We start from the raw sequence: 22,766 nt of genomic DNA, 5'->3' as shown, positions 1-22,766 counted from the left end.
GATGTCATCAGTGTAAGAAAGTGGCTCTGTATATACTGTTCCCAAATAGGTACAGTGTGCACAGAGTCCAAGGTCCCCAGAGGTTTGGCAGAGGCTAAAGTTAGATATTATCTTACTCTCTAAAGTGGTAGCTTGGTCAAGCAGTAAGGCAGTATCAGAGGACAGTGTAAAGCATTTGTTGTATACGCTCAGTCAGCAAATGGTCTCACACACTCAAGAACTGAACTCTAGGCCAATGGCTTTGTATCAAAATATATCGTTGTTTTATTTTAGAACCAACAATAGGTATACAAATATACTTTCTCAGAATACTTTCAATAGGCAATCGACTTTTGAATGCTATAGATACAGTTGCTGCAATGGGCAACACAATTTCAAAACAATTATACATTGAGCTCAATGGGAATTTCTAGTTAAGTGCAATTGATTACTTTTTGGATTACTTTTCTTACCACAGGACTGGATCCTAGATTCAGTCCTGGGACATCTCCTGTAAACAGTTGAGTAAAAGCGTTTTGGTCACAGTTGTGATTTATAAGGAATATTATTGTATTTTAAAAGTTGACACAGACTCTTTTTCATATAGAATCACCAATGTTATCCTATGGGAGGAAATTCACTTAGCAGGTAAGTAGGGTTATCGTTACTTTTTCTTACTCAGTGTTGGATCCTGGATCCAGCACTGGTGCATCTCCTGTAAACAGTTGAAAGAATGTGTTTTTGTTATACAGGCGATTTTTAACGAATATTTGTAAGTTTGCAAAATCGACACTGAAAATAATTTCTGGCAAAAACCAGGCAATGTTATCCTATGGAGGAATATTAAGTTAGCGGTAAGTATGGTTGTGATTACTTTGCAGGGTCAGTGCTGGGCACCAAGATCCAGCACTGGGATCTCTCCTGATAGCAGGTGAGTATATTCGTTTTCGGTATGCAGCTGATTTTAGATGAATATTTTAAAGTTTCGAAACTCGACACAAAAGAATTTCCAAGTGAAACCAGTCAATGTTACCCTATGGAAGAAAAGTGAGTTATCAGCTTTTGGGTAAGTACTCAACTGGCAGAGTTAAGTTTCTGGGCATAGATTCAGGTTGTCTCCCAGGGTCAGGTTGGTACAGTTGTTATACCCTCAGCGGCATAGGGGCGGCCGGGTGCAGTGAGAGTTAGGCCCAATGTTATCCGAAGGGAGGCAGGGGGCCCTTGGTTGGTGGCTGCTGGCTAGCAGGCCACGCGGCTGTGTGAGCTGGGCTCCTGGTCAATTACTCAGATCAAGTGGGGAAGTAGATTAGAGTAGAGGGGCACTCGGGCGGCTGGGTGCAGTGTGCTTTTGAGCCGTCGGGCGCTCAATGGATTTCTATGGAGAAGCTCAGTGACGAACTAAGACTGCAAGCTCAGGGACGAAGATTCTTCAGGTGCGACCACCACTTCGAGAGGTAAGTTGGATAGTTGAAAGATAGGTAGGCACCCAAGAGTTGGGCACCGGGGGCCGCAGGGCGCCGGGTGCAGGGGTGCCTTTTGGTGTCGGGAAATCTTACCCTCTGCTGGTCGCGGTTTAAGGGGTCCCTGGTTCTGAGGCTGCAGGCGTCATCAGGAGCGTCGAGGTGGGTCCTTGGGTGAAGGATCCGGGGTCACAGTCACCGGGGGGACGTCCTCGCGGTCTTTGTTCACTCCGGCACAGGCCAGGCTTGGCGGGTGCAGAGTGTGCAGGAGTCGCGGTTCCTGGCTGATGGCTTGTTACTTGCTTTGAGCAGTAGCACTGCTCGTGGGAGTCCCAGTTAGTTAGAGTCACAAGGCAGCCAGGTCCTCCGGGGTTTTTGAGGTTGCTGACCCCTAGAGATGCCGGGTTTTGACAGGAGCAGGTTCAAGGGTCGACAGGCCGGTAGGACTGGGGCCAAATCAGTTGGTGTCTTCCTCTAGTTAGCAGCTGCATGGCAGGTCTTCTTGTTTCTTGATCTTCTTGCTTGTTTCGGAATCTGGATCTGAGGAAGGAAGGTTCAGGGTGCCCCTAAATACTACATTTAGGGGTGTTACAGGTAGGTAAAGGGCAGGGACCAATGGGTCCCTTCCCTGGGGTGGGTACACCCCCTATCCTGCCACTCTCCTGTGGGAGGGGAGCAGTAGCCTAGTACTGATTGGGTAGGGCTTCCCATCTTCAAGATGGCGAGAGCCCGGAGATGTGCTTCACCTTGCTTCCCCCACCTGAGGGTTGGCAGAGGCTGGCACACCCCCTTTCCTTCCTTAGGGTTTCCGGCCAGTCTTCCCACCAGAGTGGGGGTCAGAACCGGTGGGGGCCAGTTGCTGAGCTGCAGCAAGTGGCCTGGAGAAGCTCACAAAGGTGGCATGCCTTTGAAGCTTTCCCTGCCCATCCTGGGGGAAGAGGCCTAGCACCTTGCCCAGGCTGTGCATTGTTGCAGGCCCAGGAGAGCGGATGGCTTTCTAACCAGGGGTCCAGGAAAATGTCTGCTGTGTGGCAGCCTAGGCAGCCCCTCAGACAAGACGTGGATTGTAGGTTAGGTTCAGGGGGCAACTCTAAGTTGCCCTCTGTCATGCATTGTACATTAAATCCCACACTGGCATCAGTGCGGGTTTAATGTGCTGAGGAGTTTGATACCAGACTTCTCAGTCTTCAGTGTTGCCATCATGGTGCTCTGGAGTTCGTGTTGATGACCTCCCAGCACCATATACTCTTAATGGCAGCACCGCACTTACAGTGCCCAGGAATGGACCTGGGTACTGTAGAGCACAGGGCTCATGCACCTGTACCCATACCACTGGCATAGGGCACCCAGCTAGAGGGGTGACTGAGGTATGCCAGAGCAGTGTGTGTTGGTGGCATGGCACACAGGGATGTGTGCCATGTTGACTCTCTGTTTAGTTCTGCACCAAGAAACTCAGCCTGCAAAGGCAGTGTGTGTGTGTCAGGGTACAGGGCCTCTAAGGGTGGCACAATAAGTGCTGCAGCCCTTAGGGGCCTTCTCTGGTCACAAGGCCCTGGGTACCTAGTGTGCCATTTACCAGGGGCTGACATGTGGCCAGAGATGCCAATTGGGTTTAGGCTTCAACACAGTTTTAGGGAAAGAACATAGGCCCTGGGTACCTGATTGGCAGGAGCCCAGGGCACACTCAGTCAAGTACATCAGCAATTCAGCAAAAAGTGGGGGCATACCATGCAAGAAAGATGGCACTTTCTCACAATCAGTGATGTCACTGACCATGTGGAAGAGGTGTGGCGCAGCGTCCAGGGAGCCTGAGTCCGGACAACGGGGTTCATGGTTCAATCCCTGGTGCCGGCAGCAGGTTAGCACAGCACCATGTGACTCTTGGCAATAGCTGGCTTAATCTTCCCGAGGGCCCCCAGCGCCGGGACACCTCTCCGAGGTAGCTGTCCGCGCTTTACAAATGCTGGTATTTCATTTCATTTTTTCATGTCATGAGTGATGTAATATGTGATGTAATCAGCAGTGCATTGCTGGGGCGCGGGTTATAGTTAGCTCTACTAACTGTAACGTTCAAATTTCTCTGTTTTTGTATGAGTGAAATGACCAACTAACTATAACGTCCCTCAAACCTATGTTTTTTTCAGTAAATTTCAAAGGTTTTTTAAATGCTAATTTCTAACTATAACGTCCCTGAAACCTATGTTTTTTTCAGTGAATTTCAAAGATTTTTTAAATGTCAATTTCTAATTATAATGTTCATTAAACCTATAGTCTTTTCAGTGATTTTAAATTATCATTCCATTCTCAACCTGGTTAAAGCAGCCGATATCGCCAGTTTTCCACCAATAGCTCTCGCCCCAAAAAATTGCCAAAGATAACGCAAATAATATGCAGAGTAGGCGTTCCTGTACAAAAATAACACGAAAACACCACTTCCCGATATTTTCAATGAGCAGCCAACTCTGCGGTGCATTCCAAAAACATGCAATAACCTGCATTAGCAGAAGGAATGTAACATCTGCCTTTTACTGGTGTAAAGTAGGACGACAACTTACAGTGTGAAAGGGAGCCCAGCCCAGAATCACATCTGAAGACCAACACATGTCATAGAGCTACGGTTCATGCACCTCCAACACCCAAGAAGGCCACAAAACCCACTGCCACCACCCTCAGGACCTCCCCCCAGAACCCCCCCTACTACCACCGAGGCAGCGCACAGCAGTACAGCGGACCTTCCAAAAATGGCATGGGCCCTCAGCCACACAATAGCTGACTGTAGCGAGATGTGACAACCAAACATGTGTGAAGAACGCAAGTCACCCACCAATAATCATGCACACAATACCAAGAGTACAGGGTGACACATTGGAGCTTGCGGCCCGGGTGGCGGCAGCACTACAACAGGGACACCCACATCAATTGATTCCTCGGGCATCCCAGGACGGAACCACGCCCAGAGCTCCGGAGTCATTGTTCACAGACTTTGGTCGCATTATCATGTTTGTTATTCTCATGACCTCTTTCTTCCACAATGTTTTAAACACCATGGCTCGACACATTTCTGCCAAGAGTGACCTCATCCCCTCAGTTTTGAGTCACATACGCTGGCTTCTTTTTTATTAAATAAATAAAAAAATAAGTGATAAAAAAAGATTTGAGATAATGGATTTTGTTAGTGTCCTTGTCTTGCAATTCTTTATCAGGTAACATGGGTCTGCGTTTGTTTGCTGGGCATTATAAACTCATTTGACGATGAGTACAATTATTCTTTGATATGAGATCTCTATTTGCCAACTCTAAACATCAAAAATGACATACCGTTGGATAGTAGAGATCACAGGAAATAGATATGGATTCATTCTCAGGTAGGAAACCAAGGTCTGTAAGATAGACGTTGCAATATCCAACAGTCTGTTCAAGAGAAAAGCACATTATTAGAATTGGACGCCTTTACAATGTATTGACCTTGCTATTTCAATTGAAGTAGCATTCAGAATTGTATATTTATTCAATTAAGGTGCATAATCTAACCTTAAAGACACATGCCACTACCAAATGCAGACAATACAAACGCATTTAATTAGAAAATACAAGTAATTTTAATAAACACATAAGGTAACATGTCTTTGAGACAACCTCAAAAGAGTTAGAAAAGTGATAGACAACAATGGTCAGAAATACAATACTCAAATGTAGACATATCATTAAAAAGAATAAAGCATTAGGAACAGACAATAACAAGCGAATAAAGACAGAGAAGGAAAAGCGATAGAAAAAAGTTTGAGTTCAGGAAGACATTAAAGAGTTTATGGAAAGGAAGAGTTCAGCTATTGGTGAAATTCGAATTTCCAAGCCGAGTGGCAGCAGCCACACACGGCCCTCCAAATTTACAGGCGCTATCTCACAAGTCAAGTTTCTTACTTCATCGGCATACAAAACCTCTATAGAGTACTTAATCTCATCGAAGAACAAGCTGTCACGTCTTTAGAGTTTCACACCTGTAAAGTTTCGCTGTAAAGTTTCACGCCACCTGTAAAGTTTCACGCCGCCTAAAAAATGTCACGTCTTAACCACTCACAGAATGTGAAAATAGTCACTAGACCTTTTAAAATAAAACCACTGGCTTTGTTCCACTCTGATATTTGGGATCAGCCCACCAGACAACCATTTGATGTGTACGGTGTGAGGCATTATGGGTGATGGTGCTTGTTGCTATACTTTCCATCTGCTTTGTGGGGAGCAAGCAGTGATTTAGAAAGGGACACCACTTCGGAAGAACATTTCTTTCAATCAATCAATCAGTGACACTTGTAAAGCGCGCTACATACCCGTAGGGTCTCAAGGCGCTGGGGGGGGGGGGTGCCGCTACTGCTCGAACAGCCAGGTCTTCAGCTTCTTCCTGAAGGAGAGGTGGTCTTGGGTCAGGCGCAGGTCGGACGGGAGGGAGTTCCAGGTCTTGGCGGCCAGGTAGGAGAAGGACCTTCCTCCTGTAGTTGCTCTGCGGATGCGGGGGACGGCGGCGAGGGCGTGGTTGGCTGATCGGAGGTGGCGTTTGGGAGCGTAGAAGTTGACTCGGTTGTTGAGGTAGCTCGGGCCTTGGTCGTGTAGGGCTTTGTGTGCGTGGGTGAGGAGGCGGAAGGTGATTCTCTTGTTGATGGGGAGCCAGTGAAGGTCTCTCAGATGTCCGGAGATGTGGCTGGATCGTGGGATGTCGAGGATGAGTCTGGCTGAGGCGTTTTGGATCCGCTGGAGTCTCTTCTGGAGCTTGGCGGTGGTCCCAGCGTAGAGGGCGTTGCCGTAGTCCAGTCGGCTGGTGACGAGGGCCTGGGTGACGGTCTTCCTGGTCTCTGTGGGGATCCACCAGAAGATCTTCCGTAGCATGCGTAGGATGTTGAAGCACGCCGAGGAGACGCTGTTGACTTGCCTGGTCATGGAGAGGGAGGAGTCCAGGATGAAGCCCAGGTTACGTGCATGGTCTGTCGGTTTGGGTGCGGTGCCCAGGGCGGGAGGCCACCAGGAGTCGTCCCAGGCGGAGGGAGAGGAGCCCAGGATGAGGACCTCCGTCTTGTCCGAGTTCAGTTTCAGGCGGCTGGTCGTCATCCATTCGGCTACCTCTTTCATCCCTTCGTGTAGGTTGGCTCTGGCGGCGGCGGGGTTGTTGGTCAGGGAGAGGATCAGCTGGGTGTCGTCGGCGTAGGAGATGATGCTGAGGTGGTGTTTGCGTACGATGGCCGCGAGGGGGCTCATGTAGACGTTGAAGAGGGTGGGGCTCAGGGATGATCCTTGGGGGACGCCGCAGATGACTTCGGAGGCCTCTGACTTGTAAGGTGGTAGGCGGACTCGCTGTGTTCTTCCGTCGAGGAAGGAGATGATCCATTCCAGCGCCTTGTCCTGGATTCCGATGTTGCTGAGGCGCCGTATTAGGGTGCGGTGGCAGACCGTGTCGAATGCCGCGGAGAGGTCTAGGAGGATGAGGGCCGCTGTTTCTCCATTGTCCATCAGGGCTCGGATGTCATCGGTGGCGGCGATGAGGGCGGTCTCGGTGCTGTGTTTGGCTCGGAAGCCGGACTGTGAGGGGTCGAGGGATCCGTTCGTCTCGAGGAAGGCGGCCATCTGCTTGTTGACGGTCTTCTCGATGACTTTGGCTGGAAACGGGAGAAGCGAGATGGGGCGGTAGTTCTTGAGGTCGGTGGGGTCCGCTGTTGGTTTCTTGAGTAGAGCGCTGAGTTCGGCGTGTTTCCAGCTCTCGGGGAAGATGGCGGTGTCGAAGGATGTGTTGATGATGTCTCGTAGGTGGGGTGCGATGACAGCGTCGGCCTTGTTGAAGATGTGGTGGGGGCAGGGGTCGGTTGGTGATCCGGAGTGGATGGAGTTCATCGTGCGGATGGTGTCTTCTGTGCTGATCGGGGTCCAGGCGTGGAGGGTGGTGGTGGGGGGGGCTGGCTGGTCGGTCGTGGTGTGCGTTGGTTGGTTGTTGAAACTGCTGTGTATGTCCGCGATCTTGTTGTGGAAGTATGAAGCCAGGGAGTTGCAGAGGTCTTGCGAAGGGGTGATGTCGTTGTTTCCCGCGTTGGGGTTGGAAAGCTCTTTCACGATGTTGAAGAGTTCCTTGCTGTTGTGTGCGTTGTTGTCCAACCGGTCCTTGAATGCTGTTCTCTTGGCGGCGCGGATCAGCTGGTGGTGTTTCCGGGTGGCAAGTTTGTAGGAGGTCCTGTTGTCCGGTGTCGGATCCCTTTTCCAGACTTTCTCGAGGGCTCGGCAGTTCTTCTTGGAGCTCTTGAGTTCGTCGGTGAACCATGGGGCCTTCTTGCTGCCGGGTCTGCTAGGCGGGGTCCTCAGCGGGGCGAGTTCGTCCGCGCAGTTGCTGATCCACTTCGTGATGTTATCGGCGGCCTGGCTGGGGTTCGCTGAGCTGGCAGGAGGGTGTTGGCTCAGGGAGGTGGCGAGCTGGTCTGCTGTGATCTTGTTCCAGCTTCTGTGGGCGGTGTGTTGCTGGTGTTGGTGGGTCGTTGTTCTCTTGAAGGTGAAGTGGACGCAGCTGTGGTCCGTCCATTGAAGCTCTGTGGCGTGGCTGAAGTCGATGTCTGTGCTGGATGAGAAGACGGCGTCGAGTGTGTGTCCGGCGAGGTGGGTGGGGGTGGACACCAGTTGCTTGAGTCCCAGGTTGGCGAGGTTGTCGAGCAGGGTGCTGGTGTTGTGGTCGTTGTTGTTCTCCAGATGGAAGTTGAGGTCTCCCAGGAGGATGTAGTCAGCGGAGGGGAGGGCGTGCGGGCTGACGAAGTCGGCGATGTCGTCGCTGAATTGCGTGCGTGGTCCAGGGGGTCGGTAGATCAGGGTGCCTCTGAGGGTGGTGTTCGGGTTGGTGTGGATCTGGAAATGCAGGTGTTCGGCGCTGGTCAGGGTGTTGTCGGTGCTGGTCGTGAGGCGGATGGTGTTCCTGTGGATGATGGCGATGCCTCCTCCCATCTGGTTGGCGTTTCGGTCCCTCCGGATGACCTTGTAGCCCTCTGGGATAGCGATGGCGATGTCGGGAGCTGAAGAGGCGTTCATCCAGGTCTCCGTGAGGAAGGCAACGTCTGGGGCTGTGGTGTCGAGGAGGTTCCAGAGTTCGATGGCGTGTCTGTGGACGGAGCGGGTGTTGAGGAGGATGCACTTGAGGTGGGTGCTGCTGGAGTTCGACTTGGCGGGTGCTGGTGCGGGGCTGGTCCGGCTGCAGGAGAACTTGCAGGCGTGGCAGCTGAATGGTCCGTGGGTGCGTCTTGGAGTGGCTTGGTGGCAATCTGGGTGTCGGCCGGTGTTGAGAGCGGTGAGGGTGGCGGCTGAGTACGTCAGGCGGGTCGGTCGGGCTCTACGGGGGCCAGCGGTCCTGGCACTGGGCGCGGTCCAGGCGCGGACGGGCGCAGACGGGCTTACCTTTGGCGCGCCTTCGGCGCGCCCGCTGCGCGTGACCGCTGCGCGTTCGCACGGTCGCCATTTAAGGCGAAGTGCGCGGGTGGGCGGGGCAGCTGGGAGGCGGGAGCGGGGAGGGTTACAGAAGAAAAAGGGGCGGGGACAAGCGGCGGTGGCGGGAAGGGAGGGCGGGGGGCGGAGCGGTAGGCGGACAACCAGGAAGGAGGGTACACACGATACAATACTGAACAGGCACAAAATAGCGACAAAAACGGGGAAAAGCAGAGAAAACAACAGATCAGTGAGACAAGCACAAATACCTGACAAAACAGCCAAAACAAGGGGAAAAAGTGCTCGCAGCGGCGGCAGCCGGCGAACGAGGCAAAAACGAGGCAGCAGCGAGGCAAGGGGCACACGCAGCAGCTGGTGGCCGTGCGGCGCGGGGGTGTCCCACAAGTGGGTCACACTCACCTGCGTCGCACGGTCGTCATTTAAGGCCAAGTGCGCGGGTGGGCGGGGCAGCTGGGAGGCGGGAGCGGGGAGGGTTACAGAAGAAAAAGGGGCGGGGACAAGCGGCGGTGGCGGGAAGGGAGGGCGGGGGGCGGAGCGGTAGGCGGACAACCAGGAAGGAGGGTACACACGATACAATACTGAACAGGCACAAAATAGCGACAAAAACGGGGAAAAGCAGAGAAAACAACAGATCAGTGAGACAAGCACAAATACCTGACAAAACAGCCAAAACAAGGGGAAAAAGTGCTCGCAGCGGCGGCAGCCGGCGAACGAGGCAAAAACGAGGCAGCAGCGAGGCAAGGGGCACACGCAGCAGCTGGTGGCCGTGCGGCGCGGGGGTGTCCCACAAGTGGGTCACACTCACCTGCGTCGCACGGTCGTCATTTAAGGCCAAGTGCGCAGGTGGGCGGGGCAGCTGGGAGGCGGGAGCGGGGAGGGTTACAGAAGAAAAAGGGGCGGGGACAAGCGGCGGTGGCGGGAAGGGAGGGCGGGGGGCGGAGCGGTAGGCGGACAACCAGGAAGGAGGGTACACACGATACAATACTGAACAGGCACAAAATAGCGACAAAAACGGGGAAAAGCAGAGAAAACAACAGATCAGTGAGACAAGCACAAATACCTGACAAAACAGCCAAAACAAGGGGAAAAAGTGCTCGCAGCGGCGGCAGCCGGCGAACGAGGCAAAAACGAGGCAGCAGCGAGGCAAGGGGCACACGCAGCAGCTGGTGGCCGTGCGGCGCGGGGGTGTCCCACAAGTGGGTCACACTCACCTGCGTCGCACGGTCGTCATTTAAGGCCAAGTGCGCGGGTGGGCGGGGCAGCTGGGAGGCGGGAGCGGGGAGGGTTACAGAAGAAAAAGGGGCGGGGACAAGCGGCGGTGGCGGGAAGGGAGGGCGGGGGGCGGAGCGGTAGGCGGACAACCAGGAAGGAGGGTACACACGATACAATACTGAACAGGCACAAAATAGCGACAAAAACGGGGAAAAGCAGAGAAAACAACAGATCAGTGAGACAAGCACAAATACCTGACAAAACAGCCAAAACAAGGGGAAAAAGTGCTCGCAGCGGCGGCAGCCGGCGAACGAGGCAAAAACGAGGCAGCAGCGAGGCAAGGGGCACACGCAGCAGCTGGTGGCCGTGCGGCGCGGGGGTGTCCCACAAGTTCTTCTTAGCATTCAAGAGAAAAAAGGAGTCTGCTTAAGGGGTAAGGGCCTGATCTAGTGTTCAGCCCACCAGAAACGTGACGCATATTCTGTCTGCCGTATTACAAGTACATTATATCCCATGGCAGACGGGATATCCCTCATGCTCGTGGCAGAGTAAATCGTCTGCAAAACTGTAAATCAGGACCTAAGTTTCTTCTTGCTGCAGTTCATTTTCTTTTCTTTTTTTTGAACAGGCAAAACAACATGCATCAACATATGATTACAACAGCAACATACATTCACCCTTGTCCCCCTCACTTGTCCTATTCATAAATATGTTAGAAAAAATCATAGCATTTCAGCAGTGCACATCCAGTTGTTACTTTGCATTCAATGATTTCATAACCATGGGCACCCCCCACCCACCGTCATACACTAATCTTTGTTTGGGTGGGCAGGTAAGTATGTTGTTTGAGGTCCTCAAATATCTTTGGGTCTCGGCGCTCTAGGTGGCTCTTCTGCATACAGTTCCAGCTGGGAGCTACAGTAAGTCATATTTGTTAACCACTTCTTCATGGTGGGTTTAACTCTGCTGCCCAAGTGGAGGGACACCCTTCGATTTGCCAGTAGCAGGGCTATAGACACAAACTTCAGGTTAGCAGGTTGTAGGCCTTTAACTAATCCTAGTAAGCATATGACAGGGTCACATACTATTTGTTCTAGTACCTTATCAGAAAGCATATTGGTAACTTGAGTCCAATAGTCCATTATGGTTGTGCACTGCCAGGTGCAAATATTCTGCGTCTACTGTTCCACATCATATACAATGAGCATCTGCCCGCAGTCCAAATTTGTTTAACAGGGGTATAATGCATTTGGTGCAAAAATGTACAGTGTATTGTACACAACTTGCAGTTAGAGGTAAGTGTGTCTAATTGTGCACAACAGAAGTGCCAATCTGATTCTTCGATGGGACCCACCAGCACAGAACTTCGATTACCCTGTCCCTGTTCTGCGACCTATCCACCTGTGTTGCATTGTATAACAGTGATGACGTTTCTACATGTGGGGCTAGTAAGCAGGACCTGCAGGGCGGTAGAGTGGGATGAGCTGCGGGGAAATGAGGGTATAAGTGGCGTATAGCAGCTCAAAGCCTATAGTAGGCGATCGTGAAGGGGGGTATGCTCTTGAGTACTGGTAAGGTCGCCGAAAGCCACAAAGGAGCAGGTCGGGTAAACGTCCCCCACGGTCTTTAGGGCCACCTGTGTAACTTGGGCGCAGTGTCCTCCCGTGTAAAAGAGATTGCAGGATGACACCGCAATGGCAGCACCAAAGCATATAAGGGGAGCCTCCCTGACCTTCCTCCCAGTGTCCGACAGGCCTTTGTTGAGGACTGTATTGTGTTGGTCTCCATATGTGGAATATCCTCCGATTTAGGTGGCAGAAGAGCTGGAAGCGGAATAGGATGAGTCATCATGTTCCACCGCTACTTGTGGTATATTCTCATCTGTTGTGCACCAGTAATAGGCAAAATGTGCTTGCGTGCACAAGAAATACAGATATAAATGCTGTGCATTGAACCCCCTCTCTCATATGGTAAGGTAAGTATATCCCAACTAATTCTGAACTGCTTTCCTGCCCACACTAACCTAAACAGTAGTGATTGAAGTCTCTGAAAAACTGTGCATGGGCAATACAATTGGGATGTTCACGAATAGATAGAGAAATTTAGTCAATATCACAATTTTTAATACGGCTAATTTTCCGCTAGAGAGAGTGGATATTTGAACCAATGAGTCACCTGATCTTCCAACTTCGACATAGCCTTACAATATTTGTATCCGAGCATCAGTTCAGTTTCTCTGTGTATCCACACACCTAAATACTTAACTGGGTCAGTGTCCCACACCAGTGGGACTACAAGCAGGCTCTGTTGGATGTCAGGTGTGAGTGGGAATATAATGAACTTTGACCAGTTATTAATGTACAGCCCAGAATAGTGTTCGAACTTGATGTATTCGCGGATTACTGGATTAAGTGCACCAAGGGGTCCCAGATGTATAATGCCATATCATCTGTGTATAGTGAAACTGCCTAAGGGTTGCAGTCAAAACCACAGGGCTGCAGACACATGTCCCTGTTGGATGACACATGCCAATGGCTCCAGAGTAATGGCAAGCAATAATAGCGACAAGGGGCATCCCTGCCACGTTCCTCTGCCAATAGGGAATCCTTTAGACATCTGTTCATTTCAGGGGCGTAGTTTCAGTGGGGGTGTTACACCCCCATAATAAATGTATTTTCTGATGAATAGTTGGGTACAGGTGCTTTCAGTCGGGTATGGTGAAGTGTCTGTCATGTTGCATGTGGGATTTTTGCATGCACACACTGACAAAATCACACACACTCTATCTCATCTCTGTTACTCTGCAAAATGTTGTGTTTCTCTCATTTAGAACTTATACTAATCAGCTTTCTTCTCCCATTCGCTTGCTCTTACACCCCTCTCATGCACCCTGCTTGGCATATACTGTATGTTAACATTATATGATTGAAATAAGCTTTATTTCGATAAAAAGATATCTTAAAAAGCACATACAAATATAAAATATACAAACATGTGGCACCAATATAAGAATCATATAAATATAAACTCATCATATTCCCAAGATCTACAAGATTTTCTATAAAAAACATGTAAACATTATAAATAGGACAATATAAAAAAACATACGCAGGCAAGTAAAAGAAACAGCCTGGCTACTTAGCCAAGAACTGCAAGAGCTTTAGTTCTTAGGAGCCAGGCCCACCTTAAAAATTTTGATAGAGCGCAAGCGTACATAGATCGCGTGTCTGATTTAAGAATACGCAGCGCTATAAGGTGGTGCCCAAGGTTCTGCATAGAGGTTTAAGCCAATATGATCTTGGGAATTTATATTCTGGGCATGCGAAAAGCACGTGTGCAATAGATTCAATTTTGGTTTCACAGAAAGGACAAAAAGGTGAAGTTTGAGAGGGAAATTTCCAGCGAGCGGTCAGCTCACGCACCGGGAGGGTACCAACCCTAAATTTAAAATAGAGGGCACGGTCATATGGCTTCTGAATAATATCGAGGTAAGGCTCAAAGCAAACTACATCTTTGAGAAGAAGGAACTCAGTGGTGCATCTACCTAGCTGGGAACTAGAATTCCTTTTACCTATAACCCAACTCCAGTAGATTTTCTTCAACTCAGCTTTCGGGGGCGAAGTTCTGTTTATCCATGCATCTTTAAGACCAAGATCGTAGAGAAGGGTCTTAACATCTTTCAGCCATTTGATCTTATTCCAAGAGGGCATGGAAAGTATTTCGGACAGGCCCTCCGCATACTTAGTTAGCTCCGGGGTCCGCCAGAGCCGTGCCCAGAGAAGTAGAGGGCGTACTTTTGCCAGGTCTAACAGCGCATGGCACCCTAAGTCCGACAATAAAGGCACTATAGGTGTACTCTGTGGAAGTGCCATCAGTTCCTTGTAGAAGCTGGAATCGGATTTAGCAAGTTCCTCAATATTGTTTGAGCCCCATAGTTCAGCACCGTAGAGTGCTGAGCTCACGCCCTTTGCCTTGTATATATCCAGTGCTGGAGCTATAGGCCTAGTTGAGGAGGAACGATGCTCTCTGAGAAGGGCACCAGTGACCCTCTTGTGGGTTAAGAGCATCTTTTGTACATGGGATGCCCAGCGCATGGTATCTGTAATGCGGATGCCCAAATAATCAAACTCTTTGACCCTTTCGAGAGGAACTGCATTTAAGGCTGGAGGCCGACCTAATTTCTTCGGAGGATTCAAAATTAGGTATTTTGTTTTGGTGGTATTAATAATAAGGCCTCTGTCGTTGCAGAAGATTGAAAACTGTCAAGAAGGGTTTGCAAGCCCATAGGTGTCTTAGACAAAAGGAGAGTATCGTCAGCAAACAGGAGGGTTGGAACACGTTCGCCCGCCAGGGAAGGTGCATCAGCCGGGACTTCCCGCAGGTGGTCCACCACCCCATTCACATAGCGTGAGAAAAGGGTGGGAGCGAGAACACAACCCTGGCGGACGCCCCTGTTTACTGGGATTCTCTCAGTTTTCTGGCCCTGAGGACCCCAACGTACTTGGGCATAATTGCCATCATGGAGTTTTACTAGCAGGGCCAACAGATAAGAAAGGATGTTCATAGTGGCCAGGACACGCCAAAGATTATCTCGGGGAACAAGGTCAAATGCTGTTTTTAAATCTATGAAGGCTAGATAGAGACTGCCCTTTCCGAGAAGGACGACCTTCCAATAGATAAGAAACAACCTAAAGACCTGTTCTATAGTGCCTGTTCCGGCCCTAAAACCCGCTTGATAATCAGAGAGGATGCCATTATCATCCACCCAAGTTAGTATCCTCTCCAATATCACTTTCCCGATGACCTTCTGGGAGGAGTCGATCAGGCTAATTGGCCGGTAATTAGCTGGATCGTCACGGGCACCCTTTTTGAAAATGGGAACGACCTCGGCCCCCTTCCAAGATTCGGGGACCGGGGCGCCATTTAAGATGGCATTAATAAGGGTAGAAAGTAGCTTCCCCCAGTTAGATGGATCAAGCTTGAGGACATCTCCAGGAATGCCGTCCGGGCCAGCTGCTTTCTGCGGGACGATGGACTGGATAGCACTATGAACCTCTTTTTCCGTGAAAGGGTCAATATTCAGGGCGTCCACAAGGCGGAATAGCTCCTCGGGCGGAAACTTTGCCACATTCTCCGAACCAGTGGAATATAGTTTATAAAAATGCTTGTACCATGCTATACCAGTGATATTATATGTCAGGAGTTCATGGACTGGTCTATTCTTTAATCTAATTGCGTCCCAGAAGACACCGGGGTTGCGCTTGAGGGAAGCCTCTCTTAAGGTCTGCCAGTACTCCTCCTCCCAGGACTTTTTGGCATTAGAGACAGAAGTCTTATAGTCTTTCCTAGCTTTCTGTATCGCAGATGCAATCCCACTTTTTAGGGCCACTATTAAAGCAGATTTCTTGATTCTGCAACTTTGCGTGTACCAGCCATTCTTGGAGATAGGTTTTAGCCCTCCCTTCAATGGGCCACCCTTGTTGTGTATTCGGAATATATTTCCCAGTTTGAAAATGGTGTCTTGAAAGACAGAGGGAGCCCTGTCGAGGGCAACCTGATGGATATTTGGTTGAGCCAACTCGACCTGTGAGGCATATAAGATTGACCTTATTAGTTCAACCTTGCCATCATTCAGCATGACTTTGCGCCATTTAAGGCGCCTCTCGCAGTTGGCAGGATAAACCTCAGAGGTTTGTAGAGAACTAACCGCTGGAAGAAGCAAGGACCCTTTTGGATCTACCCATGGTGATTTAATACAAAGAGATAGCTGATTGTGGTCGCTATCGTGGGAGGGGATTATTTCCATGTCCACCATGAATAACCAAAGTTTAAGGTCGAGAAATATATAGTCGATCCTTGAGGTGTGGTTAGGCCTGTTGTAGGTGTGCGCACCCTGGGGGTCAGAGGGTGTTCTACCATTGGCCGCCCTTAAGCCAAATTCCATGGTCATGGTGTTCAAGAATACAACAGACTTAGTCCATCTCTTGATAGGAGGCAACGTTAGTGACGGAATGCCACGTTTAGCGTCATCCTCAAGTAGATCAGGAAGATCTGCTGAGGCTAAGGGCTCGAAGGAGCAATTAAAGTCTCCTGCTACCAGGACGTAAGATGCGTGATGACACTTTCGTAGTTCGTCCTCTAGGAGTACAAGTGTAGGTGACAAAGCTCCTCCACTGAGGCCTCTTGCGTAAATATTAAATATATCAAGAGACTTGTTTCCCTGGGCTCCCTTGAGGGTAAGTCTTAATAAATCTGGGGAGGCAATATGGGCCTGCCTAATGGTGCACCCAAGTGAAGTACTAACCCAAATCAACAGGCCGCCTGAGGGTCGACCTCTTCCTGTCAAGGATGGAGTGGCTGGTATGCAAAAGGTGGTGTAGCCAATCATATGGTGCGGCTCTATTGCCCAAGTCTCCTGGAAAATACAGATACTATAAGTTGCTATGAAGGAGTTCCAATATGGGAGGTCTAATTTGTTGGCAAGGCCAGCTACATTCCAATTTATAATCCTAAGGGAAGGAAAGATAGTAGTTGTGTCTTGCAGTACGGGTGAGGTGGAATAATTAGGAGTAACCAAGATCGGGGTACAAGAAGAAGGCAGTAGAAGATGGTTAGTATCCTGAAAGGTTAAAGTGTGATTGAAGCAGTGCTGTTGAGTATGAGGACTTGAATCAGTTTGAAGAGGATCCCTATCAGGGTCAAAAACTACTTCAAGGTCTTTTGAGATGGCATTAACATTATATGCCACAGTGATTGTCGGGAAATCCGAAGCTCACACCCCCCAAGCATACTGACCAAGCTACGCCCCTGGTCATTTATCTGAACCCAGGCCACTGGGTCCGTATACAGGAGGCGTATCCAGCAAAGGAACACCACTGGAATGCCCATACATGCCAGGATAGCAAATATGTATTCCCATGTAATAGGATCAAATGCCTTAGCGGCATCAAGCAGCACCGTCACCACCTGCAGGGAAGGGTCCTACTGATGTAATAAGGTGAAAATTGTTAGTAGATTATGCGCGGTGGCATGGGACTGTTGAAAACTGATTTTTCCGGTAAAATCAATGAAGGGATCACGGGCTGCAGTTGCATCATTAGATTTTAGTGAGTATTTTCGGATCTATGTTTATTAACTATAGCTAATATAATGTAATATATTATAATATAAGCTATAGCTATCTGTAGGACTTGCAAGTGTCAGATGGTTTATCCAATCTCAACAGTGTCACTATCAATGTCTCCTGAAGAGAGGGGGGCAGTATCTGTTTTTGATATGAGCGGTGCAAGGATGTCAACAAATTCCTCATAAACTTCTCCCGTCAGGCCATTAAGCCCAGGGGTTTTGCCTCTCGTAAGGTACACTATCACCTCCTTAATGTCCTCCACTGTGATAGGCTGCATAAGATATTCTTGTTGTCCCCGAGACAGCCATCGCAATGCAACATCATCAAGGTAGCGAGCGTTATCAGACAGTGTGGCAGTGATGTAAGTGCTGTACAGGTTAGCATAAAAATTCATAAGGACTGTGAGGATAGAGAGTATATCATAATGTTCATGTGCGTCCGAACTCACTATTTTAGATATATGTTCTGCCCCCCGTGGAGCTCTCAACTTAAGTCCAGGCCTGCCCTCCCTCACCATAGGCACGCACCATATGCCGTTTGGAGAGGAACCGCGATTCCTGCACCACCAGATTCTGAAATTCTGTTCGCTGTTCTCGGCTAAAGTAGCCTGATTCTGCCAACGCTCATAGTCGCGTTCTAGGGAATGCAGCTTGGCTTCTTTTTTTTGTAGTTGAGTGGGTATGGCTTGCACAACACCTGCTTGAGCACTCACGCAGACCCCTCTGACAGTGGCCTCCCCCAAGGCATCCCTGCCAGTCACCAACCCCTCATTTGTGGCAAAATATTCAACAATTGCCAACCTAATTTTCACTGAACACAGCATCCAGGAGTGCCATTGCACGTAATTGCCACGTGAATGGGGCAGGGGCAATGCCAGGCAATGCTAAATGCAACAGCACAGGGTAGTGATTCGATAGCATTTTAGGGATATGTTTAACCTCTTCTACCCACGGATAGATCTATCTGGATATCAACCAGTAGCCCAATCTGGACCACGAGCCGTGCACCAAGGATACAAATGTGCCCTCTTTTAGGAGCGTGTGTCTTAAGCACCAGTCATCCACCAGGTAATATTCTTCCAGTCCCTCCCAAATGACACTTGCCAACTGTTTGCCATGCCAGTCAGTGAGCAAAGATCTACCCATCATAAGATCCAGGTATGTGTTCAACTTCCCTCCCCACAGTATGTTGGTCGATATCAGACTGTGTAGGCGCTGCCACACCAATATGAAAAATTAAGGGTCATCTATATTGGGGGCATAAGTGTTGACCAATTTAAAGTGACTGCCACATAGAAAGCCCTGTACAACTGCTAATTGGCCCTATTCGTCTACTATTGTGCGTCTGTGTACGGCACCCCATGCTTAACCAGTATCTGTACACAATGAGCATATGATGTGTAAGTCAACGCCAAGCGATATACTGCCGGGCCAACTGTTTTGTCAGCTGGAGGTGTTAAGTGGGACTCCTGCAGGAATGCGATGTGTATGTTATCCCATCTAAGTAGTTAAGGGCCATAACACCCGCACTGTGCCCATTCCATGATGGCATGCAAATCTTACATACATGTATTGCAAACGGCAGCCAACACACGTTTGTCGTTTTGTGGTCGTTGTTGGCCACAGTTTATTACCCTTACATATACCCTGGATATAATTGTTTATGTTCGGGGTCATAAATCATCCTCATGAACCATCATTGGGTGTCCTGTATCATTTTGCTGCACATCATAAAGCATGTGTCATAAATTATGTTCGCATCATAAATCATTATGTCACAAGCAGTCATACATTTTTGGCATAAATCATTCTTCATTATCGTCACAAATTATCAGCCATAAATCATTTGTTGGTCATAAATTACATGCTTGTCATAACTCATTTGCATATCACAGAATCGTAAATCACCCTGACAGTTCGTACATTGTTCTGTTGGTTTCCACGCCCCTTTGTGTGTGGAGGGTAGCGTCTCCCCGGAGTTAGGCCCCAACTCACTACCTTGCTAGTCTTTTTTGTGCCCTGCCGTCTAGTGGGGTCTGGGCTGCGAGCGCCATCTCTGTTTGCTTCCCCCTTTTTGTCAGGCCTACTCACCCTGCCGTACGGCATCCAAGGTGAGCTGCCCTCCTTTTACACACCGCCCTGTCGGTGTGCTTCCACAACCAACAAAATTCACCCTTTGTAACCGCCAAGCTGACAGGAAGGATCACATCTTCCTGCAGCTACCCCCACCTCTGTGTGCAGTAACACAATTATTTTGTGGGGTGCAGCCTGCTAGACACATCGCCCCCCCACAGGTTGCTGCAGAATATGCGCATCCCTTCCTTCGATAGGTGAACCCTGTCCCGCTCGTAAAGCTCCGGGCGACCTGGGTGGATGAGGCCATGCCCAACGCTCTCCAAGCCATTTGCTTACAGAGATATTCAGTTTCCTCTTTGTGTCCTCAACTGCATTATGAGACTACGCCCCACGACACACCAGCCTGCTATCCAACTGCCTATCTGTTAGACGGCGACCTCAGAGGAGCCCGGAAAGGGGTCCTGACTTCCCTGAGTCCCACCCGTGTAGTATTGTAGCCGGGCACTGGCGAGAGATTCCCCCGGGGGAGGAATCTCGCAACTAGGATCGTACTTCTGGCACCACACGACACAGAGAGACCACACTGGGTATTCTCAGAACAAGCTTTATCAAATAGGTATCACTGCAAATATGTACAAGGTGAGCACGGGCTCAAGAGTCTCGGAAAGGTAGGGGGTAGCGGGACTGTCTCTGGTAACGGTTCAAAGCAGGGACGTATCCGGCGCACAGCTCACAATCCTCGAGCTGGGGGATACGTGGTCAGAGTCGGGGTCCGGCGGGACCGTGAGAGTCTGGGGGAGCCGCGAGTCACTCAGCAGGGCTCAGGTACAAGTTCGGAGGTCTTACGATCTTCAGGGAGCCGCGAGTCACTCAGCAGGGCTCAGGTACAAGTTCGGAGGTCTTACGATCTTCAGGGAGCCGCGAGTCACTCAGCAGGGCTCAGGTACAAGTTCGGAGGTCTTACGATCTTCAGGGAGCCGCGAGTCACTCAGCAGGGCTCAGGTACAAGTTCGGAGGTCTTACGATCTTCAGGGAGCCGCGAGTCACTCAGCAGGGCTCAGGTGAGTTCCAGTTCCAGGAGCCGCGACCACGTCAGCGGGCTCTCGTTGTTCCAGCGTCGAATCTGCCGGACAGTCTCCGAGCACCCCTTGTTATAGGTCGACCCCGCTTTGATGTCCGGAGTCTGCGCAGGCAGGGGTTTTGTCACCTGGGGGCCGCTTGTCGGGGTTTCCTGCTATTGTCTTTTGATCCTTTCAGGGCCGCGTCGGGAGGAGTCCCAGACACCCAGCAGGCACGGAGCCAGCCCGCAGGGAGGCCGGAGGGCCGGTCGAAACCCATCGTCCCAGGGGAGTTCAGAGGTGCGATAGAAACTGCTCCTCCCTCTCTCATCCCCTGGAAGCGTGATGTCCTCCAGCCGGAGTGGCGCCTCGAGGCCCGGGTCGCGCTGGAGCCGGGCGGCCATCTTGTTGCAGGGAGTGGGCACGCGGGCCCGGGGTGGCCGAAAGGAGAGAGGCCATGGACGGGGATGTCCGGGGTTGGTGCAGGTGTCCTGGTGGGAAAGGTCGGCTGGGCCGCGTGCTAGGGCTGCAGGCACCAGGTTTCGGTGGTGCGGGGGCACGGAGGGCCATTCTATGAGGCCGGGTCCAACACGCGTCCCCCCCAGCTGAAAGCCGGAGAGAACTGCCCATCACCTTGGGGGGTTCTCTTCGCTGAGGCGGAAGAACCGGGAGAGGCCGTCAGCGTTGGCGTGGTCCGTACCAGGGCGGTGTTCTACGGTGAAGTCCATTCCCTGGAGGGAGATTGACCACCGCAGTAGCTTGGGGTTTTCTCCTCGCATCTGCATGAGCCATCGCAAGGGCCGATGGTCAGTTTGGACCCTGAAATGAGTGCCGAACAGGTAGGGTCGTAGTTTTTTGAGTGCCCAGACCACGGCAAAGGCTTCGCGCTCTATGGTGCTCCACTTCTGTTCTCGGGGTAGCAGCCGCCGACTGAGGAAGGCGACGGGCTGGTCTAGGCCTTGATCATTCACTTGGGACAGGACGGCCCCAATGCCATGCTCGGAGGCATCGGTCTGGACTATGAACTCCTTGGTGTAGTCGGGAGCCTGGAGGACGGGGGCCGTGCACATGGCCTTTTTTAGAGCATCGAAAGCTTCCTGGCAGGCAGCCGTCCATTGCACCTTCTTTGGCTGTTTTTTAGACGTGAGTTCAGTGAGAGGGCCGACCAGGCTGCCATACCCCCGAATGAATCGGCGGTAGTAGCCCGTGAGTCCCAGAAAGGCCCGGACTTCCGTTTGGGTGATGGGTGGGTCCCAGGCCAGGATGGCGTCGATCTTTGGCTGTAGAGGAGCGACCTGGCCACTCCCGACTTGGTGCCCCAGGTAGACTACGGATCCTTGCCCGATCTGGCACTTGCTGGCTTTTACGGTGAGGCCTGCCTGGCGCAGGGCGGTTAGCACTCTCCGGAGGTGTTGGAGGTGCTCACTCCACTCTGAACTGAAGACAGCGATGTCGTCCAGGTAGGCCGCGCTGAACTGTTCTAGCCCGGCCAGGACCCTATTTACCAGTCTCTGGAAAGTGGCCGGGGCATTTTTCATCCCGAAGGGCATCACGCGGAAGCGGTAGTGCCCATCGGGGGTGGAGAACGCAGACCTCTCCTTGGCCCCTTCGGTGAGCGCAATCTGCCAGTAGCCGCAGGTGAGGTCGAAAGTGCTGAGGAACCGGGCGGCCCCTAGTCGGTCAATGAGCTCGTCGGCTCGTGGAATGGGGTGGGCATCGGCTCGGGTAACGTCATTGAGCCCCCGGTAATCCACGCAGAACCGGAGCTCGGGGGCGACACCGGGGGCTGCTGCCTTTGGAACCAGGACCACGGGGCTGGCCCAGGGACTGTCAGAGGGCTCGATCACCCCCAGGGTCAACATCTTCGAGACTTCGGCTTGAATACAGGACCGGACCCGGTCAGGAACCCGGTAGGCTCGGTGTCTCACCGGCGGGCTGTCCCCGGTGTCCACATCGTGAACACACCAGTTGGTGACCCGGGGGGTCAGGGAGAAGAGGTCAGAAAATTGTCTGAGGAGCTGGCGGCAGTCCGCTTGTTGCTGGGCAGTGAGGGCTGGGGAGAGGTTCACTCCCTCCACGGAGCCATCCTGCTCCTTGACACACAGGAGGTCCGGGAGGGGATCCGACTCATCTTCGGCCCCGTCATCGGTGGCCAGCAGGAGGCTCAGTTCTGTCCGCACGAAGTGAGGCTTGAGGCGGTTCACGTGCAGGACCCGGAGGGGATCCCGAGGCGACTGGACGTCCACCAAGTAGGTGACTTGGCTCTTCCTCTCAACCACTTTGTAGGGCCCAGTCCATCGGTCCTGGAGAGCGCCCGGCTTCACGGGGGCCATGACCCACACCTGCTGGCCCGGCTGGAACTCGACCAGAGTAGCATTCTGGTCGTACCAGCGCT

General features: G+C 51.2%; 1 protein-coding gene across 1 annotated transcript in view; it reads right to left on the bottom strand.

Moving 5' to 3' along the window:
- Nucleotides 1-22,766, bottom strand: part of LOC146785925 (uncharacterized) — a 239,863-nt gene that overhangs the window by 107,183 nt on the left and 109,914 nt on the right. Inside the window, exon 6 of the mRNA XM_085635323.1 lies at nt 4,758-4,850. Within this exon, the coding sequence (XP_085491449.1) occupies nt 4,758-4,850 (93 nt within the window). The remainder of the gene's footprint in view (nt 1-4,757; nt 4,851-22,766) is intronic.

This window comes from Triturus cristatus, chromosome 11, assembly GCF_964204655.1.
Source record: "Triturus cristatus chromosome 11, aTriCri1.1, whole genome shotgun sequence".
Classification (NCBI taxonomy): domain Eukaryota; kingdom Metazoa; phylum Chordata; class Amphibia; order Caudata; family Salamandridae; genus Triturus; species Triturus cristatus.
The sequence above is the reverse complement of the archived record's forward strand: the minus strand, read 5'-3'. Positions and strand labels throughout refer to the sequence as shown.